Below are 7,088 nucleotides of genomic sequence, written 5' to 3'. Positions count from 1 at the left end.
AAATCTTGATGCTGCTTCTGAACAGCTTAAGGTCCCCAAGCATCCCCTGAGACCTTCCCTGGGTCTGTGCTGTTGCCCACGCTGCCTTTTCTTCTGGCCTCGATGTCGAAAGGTGACTTGCTGCTTCAGCACCAAGGCTGGCGAGGGCTTTGGCAGAGCCCGCGCTGCTGTGCCTCTCTGGAGCACCCAGAAGAGCTACTTTGTGCAGAATGACAGGGGTCTTCTGGGGTGGCTGGTTTTTTGCTCAGCTGTGTTCTCATTCAGATCCCAGGCCAGTGCTGCTGACTTAAAAAGCTTCCTGGAGAAATGATTTCCATGGTGGAATCAGCTTTTGCCGGCTTTGAACAGGCTGGCGGAGAACTGCGGCCAGAGCTGAGCAAAGTCCAGGTGAAGAATCAGATCCTGTGTGGCACGGAGCCCGAAGCGGGGCAGAAAAGCAAGGGAACAGCGATTGCTGCCTGCTGCTGCAGGGGCTGGGCGCTGCTCGTCTCCTCCGAACCGCCTGTGTGCCACGCGCCACCCCCGCTTGAGGCTGTCTTGGGAGGTAGAAATACAGCAGAGCAGCTCTCTGCTGGTGCGTGTTTGCTCCAGGGGTCAAGCATGGGTTGGTATTGCAGATCCTGAGCTGTCAACACGGCATGAAAACACGCCTTCTGCTGCTAATCTGAGAACCCGAATGTTACCCAGATTAGAAGGCATGTTTTCATGCCCTGAACGTCTGGATTCTCCAGATGTGCGTGGCAACGTTGGCCCAGGGCTTGCGGGACCTCTGCGATGGAGAGTGTGGTCCGAGCAAATCCCACTGGGAGCAGAGGTGCCGCGGCAGGGGAGGGGAGGGCAGGCAGGTCTCCCCTGAGTTGGGCTCCTGAGCCAGCGTGCCTGTTGCACCCGGCTTCCTGTAAAGAGCCGTTAATGCTCATCTGAATAAACCACATTGCTCTGGCAGCCGGGGCAGCGGCCCTACTTGCACCGAGGGTGCTGTCTAGGTGGGAAAACATCAGCTTATGGAGGTTTTTTCCTCACTGAACAATTTCTGAACTTGTGACACCAATTTGTATAAGATCTTTTCCCCTCAGAAGCTAAAAGGAGCTCTTAGGGGTTTGTATGGGGCCATCCTGCTCCCCTCCCTGGGGACAGCAGCCAGGAAGGACAGCGATGGGCTTTTTCATTGCTGTGAACAAATTGCCATGTGCTCCACGGCTTCCATGAAGTAGCAGTGTTTACTCCGGAGCAGCTGAGGGACCTGGCAGGGGTCCTGAGGGGGGTTCAGCCTGGAGCAAAGGATGCTCTTGGAGACCACCTGGCTCTGACAACTCCCTGACAGGAGGGTGGAGCAAGGGAGGAGTTGGTCTCTTCTCCCCAGGAACCAGCGACAGGACGAGAGGCACCAGCCTCCAGCTCTACCAGGGGAGGTTGAGGTTGTCCCTGAGGAGCCATTTCTGTCCTGTTGAGGGTGTCCCAGGCTGCCCAGGGCAGTGGTGGAGTCCCCATCCCTGGAGGGGTTTCCCAGCCGTGTGGAGGTGCTGCTGAGGGACAGGGGGCAGTGGGGACTGGGCAGTGCTGGGGGATGGGGGGACTCGAGGAGCTGGAAGGGCTTTTCCAACCCAGACTGTTAGGTGATTCCACTCAGCTGACTCCCTCGGGTACAGACACACTGGCTCAGACTCCTGTAGGAATGAAGTGGTGGAGTTTTGTTTTATTATACAAAAGAGGTTTTAAAAAGAAGTCATCTTTCTGTGTTCCAGCACTCTGGGATTCATATCATTTTTCTACAAAATATGTATGTTTTCATAAATTAAATCTATAAAAAACACTGCATTAAATAAAACCTGATACCATCACAGTATTTTTACATTTCAAAATGCAACATTTCAAATGTTCACAGAAAAATTAATCTTACAAGAAGGTGCAAATGAAGGTTGTTATTAAAAATGCATCCACATTTGAGCCTTCCTTAAAAACCTCGTGCAGCCCATTGGGCGGCACCTTTGACTCTGCTGGGAGCGAGTTCTCGTGACAGTGACCTCCAGAAGGGTCTGGTTCCTCCGCCTGTGTTTAATCACGCTGCTGTTAATGAGGAGTGGATGTGAAGGCTCAAGGTCAGTTATGAGTGAAAGGGAAATAGTTTGTCCCATCTTTGGTGAAAAGAGGGCCTGGAAGGCTTGATGGACATCTAGCCTGAATAAAGACCCTCGAAGCCCACCCCTGGGGTTAGAACTTATCCCAGGCAGCGATAGGGTTTCCATCCGCCCGGCTTTTGAGCCAAAAATGGGAACTGATGGCAGAAAAATAGTGTCAGACACTTGAGTGACTTTGTGATTTGGGGTTATGTTGTTTGCTACACCCCAGAATGGAGGCTTGGTTTATTATTTAAATGGCAAGTCCTTTCGGGTCCCCTTGACATTCCTCACTCCGTGGTCAGCATGGCTTGAGGCTTCCTGGCACTCTCCATAGAAATTAGTCACTGCTGGATCAGTGTTTCCTTCCGAGATACATAATACCGTGTCACCGACTGGTTTTTAGGGTCGAATCCTTTCTGCACGGCAAGACCCCAAAGACTTTGCCAGGGTGTGTGACCAGGACATGGCCGGGTAATGGCCTCGCTGGTGACAACGGGGCACAGCATCCCCTCTTGCCACAGATCCACATTGTCCTCCTGCTGCTGCCAGAGCTCCCTGCTCTGGGCTGCCCCGCGTAGGGACAGGGCCTGCGGGAATTACAGGGTCTTAGTTGTAGTCACAGAAAATTTGCAACCAAAATATCAACATATTTTTAGTCAGGTTGGGGGTTTTGTTTGTTTTTCTCCAACCCTCACTGACATCAGCAGAAGCTTGTCCAAGTCATCACTCTCAGTGTCCTGGGGAGAAAAAAACTGGGCCAAACCCCCCAGTCTGGTGAACCTTTGAAGTCCGTCTGGGGAAGGCTGGTGCTAGCAGCCCATGGTGTCCTTCCTGAGCACCACATCTCTGGAGTGCTTCCTCACGTAACTGAGGTGGTGGAGCTGAACGCTGTCCTGCAAGTCCTGCCTAGAAAGACGTCTCCTGAACTCATCTGTAGTAAAGTAGTAGAGGATGGGGTCCACGCAGGAGTTCAAGCTGGCCAGGCACAGCGCTACGACGTGAAACACCGAGATCACCTTCTGGACGCACCCGTTCTTTATCTTCTTGGTTTTGACAAAGAAATCCAGTGGGAAGCTGATGTGATATGGTGCAAAGCAAATCAGAAACACCAGAGCGCAGGCGAGAATCATCTTTAAAGCCTTTTTTTTCTCTCCAAGGTCATGTGAAGCAGAGTTTTTTTCTTTCAGTGACAAGACAGTCTTCCACGAGCAGTAGAGGATGATGAGGAGGGGCGTTACGAACCCCACCAGTTCGCCTATTGTCACCATCACAATGGCGATGGGAAGGTCAACGTCCTTTACAGGAAGATCCACAAAACACGTGTTCTTAGCATCCGTGTGGAGCCTGAGCAGCGGGAAAGGCAAGCAGCCCACGCAGACCACCACCCAGCCGGCGATGCTGATGTACACGTCGCAGACGCGTTTGCAGTCGCTGAATCGGAACGGGTGCATGAGGAACAGATAGCGTCTCACACTGATGCAAACCAAGAAGTAGATGCTGGCGTACATGTTGACATACTTCAGGTAGAAGCAAAGCATGCAGAGACCTCCTCCAAATTCCCACATCCCGGTCAAGTAGTAGAAAATCCTCAGGGGCAAGGACAAAACCTGTGCCAAGTCGGCGATGGCTAAATTGATCATGAATATGACAGCCCGTTTAGTCTCTTTCATGTACCCGTAGAAGACCCACAAAGCTAAAGTGTTTCCTATGAGCCCAGGGACCAGGATGAAGGTGTACGTAATCGCGTAGTAGGGCTTGAGGTCTGTCTCGCTGCAGGTCGAGCTGTTGGTCATGGCTGTGCTCCAGCCAAACCCCACAATCATGGTTGTGCTCAGCCCCGGCATGGTGACATGTCCCTCACTCATGCCCTGCAGCAGATTCTCCTCTGCTTGTCGGAGCTTCAGTGAAAAGGTGCAGCTCTGGCGTCCGTGTGCGAAGCTGGGGTTAGCAGATCGTCACGGGGAGGAGCTTTGTTGTGGGGTGAGTGAGTTGATTAAGGTTCTGCTCATGTGCTTTGCTCGTGCTCTTTGTCAGTAGTTCCCAGACCTTGCAGGGCTGACTGGGAGGGGACCTGCACCCAAAAGTGCATTGTCATGTGCTGAAGCAGTCAGCGGTTCGTCACCGGAGCTGCACCTCTGTCACCTTTTGGGTGGCATTTCAGCCACTTCTCTCAACACAGGAGTTTTGTGACCTGCCAAAAGACAGAAAGGAGCCGTTAGAACCCTGCCTGTGGGGAGAGGCGGGACTTACGAAGCGAAGGGTATGGGAAAGCTGGCAGAAGTACTAGCAGAAACCTCCTGCTAGAGGCAGCTTGGTGGTGCGCTCTTCCCTGCCCAACGAGCACCCAGAGAAGGGATTCGCGAAACCACTGAGGAAGAAGTAGAAAATGTGTTTAATTGCTGCTACAGACCAGGCTCTGTGCTGCACCACCGAGCAGGAGTCACCACCGATGGCAGGGGATACTTAACCTGCTGCCAGGTTTCTGCAGCTGCATCGTTCCCAGCTCCAGCTTTTCCATCCAAACCTCCCTTTGTCTCTGGGTGCCTCAGTCTCCCCGTGCCGGAGCGCGTGGGCAGTGCGGAGATGCTCCAGCGAGCGCCGTGCCCGCATCCCTCCTGGCTGCCCCGCCGTGGGCAGAGGGATGCTCTCGGCTCAGGAGTTTAACGCTCTCCTGGGCTTCTCTTCTGAGAAATGAACATTTTCCACCAGCGCAGCCGCTGCTGCAGTGGCACTGAGTGGGAGTTCCAAGTCGGTGGCTTGTATTGACCCCGGGGTCAACTTTTTGATTTCTGTTTCATGAATAGGATAGGCACTGCAGTCGCATGCAGGCCCATTTATCTCACCCTTTCTGCTGCGTTGTGTTCACCTGGACTCTCTCACCACTGCTTTTTGTAAGCCTTCCTGTTCCCCACCCTGCGCACAGGACTGCTGGGGCTGTTGGAAATACCAGCTACCGTCACGAAGGCGGCTGTAGGTGGACTTCATTTCAAGCTGTTTGCATGGTAACCAGCTGATATTATCAGCGTCTATCAGACAAAAAAAAACCCCAGCAAACCCAGATCTGATCAATACAGAGGAATTTCTCTGTCCAAAGTCTCACGTTCACCTTTTGCTTCAGCATAAGCTCAGCTACAGGTCTAAGTGGGAGAGGTTGGTAGGCACTAACTGAGGTGCCAAAGGCACGTTTCTAAAGGCAGAACTACATCCCGCGGCCATCCCTGGTGGTTTTTCTGTCCCTTGAGGTACGTGAAGCCAGTGTTCAGTGCTTGCCCGTGTGGCTGAAACTTTGAAGCAGCTTTGGGTGGAAACAGAGAATCTTCTACGGGAGAAAAGAGTTCAGGGCGCAGCTTTTCTGCAGCCGTTTGTGTAGTTTCTCTCACTAATGGGTCCAGGGAGACCGTGGTGTCTGCTCTCTCCTGGGGAGCCAGCATCTAACATAACCAGTAGAGCACAATGGCTCGTGAAATAACCCATGGAGCTTCAGAAGCAATAATTAATGAGCTGTAGAGTTGATTAACCTTCTGTTCAAAGACTTCCCAGTTCTTTTATGAATTCTGCGCCCAGCTTCTGATGCACAAACCCGCACGGCTAAGCCTAGAAATGTGAATACTCTCCTTGTCGTGCAGGAAATTTGATTGGTGCTCACCTGCTCGTTAGGTTTTATCTGCCACTGGTGGGCAGCTTGGACTGAGGGCTTTGGTTTCCAAGCTGGAGCTTCACTGGTGCAAGTAACTTGCAGGGGGTTTTGGGCTTGGCTGGTTTCTGGCAGTACCTTGATGCCCTGGGGCTCCTTGGGGCTTCAGAGCTCATCCTTGGCAGCTGGTTAACCCCTCTGGGGCTTCCTGACAGCACCCGACCTCCACCGCTGGGCCACGGGACATGTGGAGGGAAGGACAAGGTGCAGTCCCAGCCCATCTAGCTGTTCACAGCCCGGTGCACACATACCATCGTTTCACCAGAACCTTCCCTGCCACACCATCCTCTGCCCCCTCCAGCCCAGCCCAGGATGTGCCTGCAGCATGTTCTGCCCCTCCCTGGGGCTGTAGACTGTCCCAGAAAGCCCGGTTAAAACAGGGGGACAGAAACACCCCTGTGAGAGCCCTGCTCTGGGAGAGGGGCTAAAAACAGGACAACGTGAGAAACCGCGCTCTGGAAATCCCGAGCGGTCACCTTGCACAGTTCAGCCTAACGTGCTGTGTGAAAACCGGCAGGGTGCTAAAAAAAACCTCCAGAAAGAGGAAATTTTGTGTCGCTTGCTCTGGGCTTGCTTCCCCTCGGTGCGGGGGGGCTGGCTGCAGCAGGAGGTGTGAGACTCTCCCCTTCCTTCTCCCCCTGAATGGTTTTTCTCCCCACATTTTGCCAAGCAGACCCCACAGTCAGCCATGGCAGGGCACGGGGTGAAGACTTCTCATTTGTACTTAGTGAGTCCATGGGGAACTGGGCTTCTCACCTGAGGATGGTTATAACCACCCAGGTCAACCCCAGACCCTTGTAGGCGAATCTTGAGGGTTTTACCCCAGGACATAAAGCCTTAGTGGCTCTTAAAACCCAGCTGGGAGGTGGAGAGGCTCTTCCAGCAGCCTGGGGGAAAGCAGCCCGTGGCCAGGCACATGCTGCCTCTGTTGCAGCATCATGCCTGGACCCCCCTTGGAGCTCATCCTTAGGGATGCTGCCCAACACCTCCTGCTCCCTCCTGGAGCCAGCGTAAGAGCTCAGCCTGGCTGGATCCTGCCCCAAGCACCTTTCCTGCAAGGACCACTGCTGGCCCGGGTGAGCAGTGGCTGTGTGGGTACTCCACGTTTGCTGGTGGTTTTGCTGTAACACCTCACCAGGTGTGAGCAGAGCAGCGGCTGGTGCTGACCCAGTGTCATCTGCTGACTTACCAGTCTGGGGGGAGGCTGGCGCGCTGCTGACTGGGACCTCTCTTCTATTTTTGCCTCCTTCTCCGCAGCCTAAAATAAAAGGAGA

The 7,088-nt window shown here is 53.5% G+C and overlaps 1 protein-coding gene across 1 annotated transcript; it reads right to left on the bottom strand.

Annotated features, from left to right (window-relative positions):
• Positions 1 to 2,929: 2,929 nt before the first annotated feature.
• On the bottom strand, positions 2,930 to 3,913 carry GPR174 (G protein-coupled receptor 174). Its single transcript, XM_010134629.1, has one exon. It carries the CDS (start codon positions 3,911 to 3,913, stop codon positions 2,930 to 2,932), a length of 984 nt encoding a protein of 327 aa, XP_010132931.1.
• Between the last annotated feature and the right edge of the window lie 3,175 nt (positions 3,914 to 7,088).

Source organism: Buceros rhinoceros, unplaced genomic scaffold (genome assembly GCF_000710305.1).
Source record: "Buceros rhinoceros silvestris isolate BGI_N320 unplaced genomic scaffold, ASM71030v1 scaffold15574, whole genome shotgun sequence".
NCBI lineage: Eukaryota > Metazoa > Chordata > Aves > Bucerotiformes > Bucerotidae > Buceros > Buceros rhinoceros.
This window is presented reverse-complemented; position numbering and strand designations above follow the sequence as displayed.

Coding starts and splice junctions, on each gene's coding strand:
- GPR174 (XM_010134629.1), bottom strand. CDS start 3,913: ATGACCAACAGCTCGACCTGCAGCGAGACAGACCTCAAGCCCTACTAC.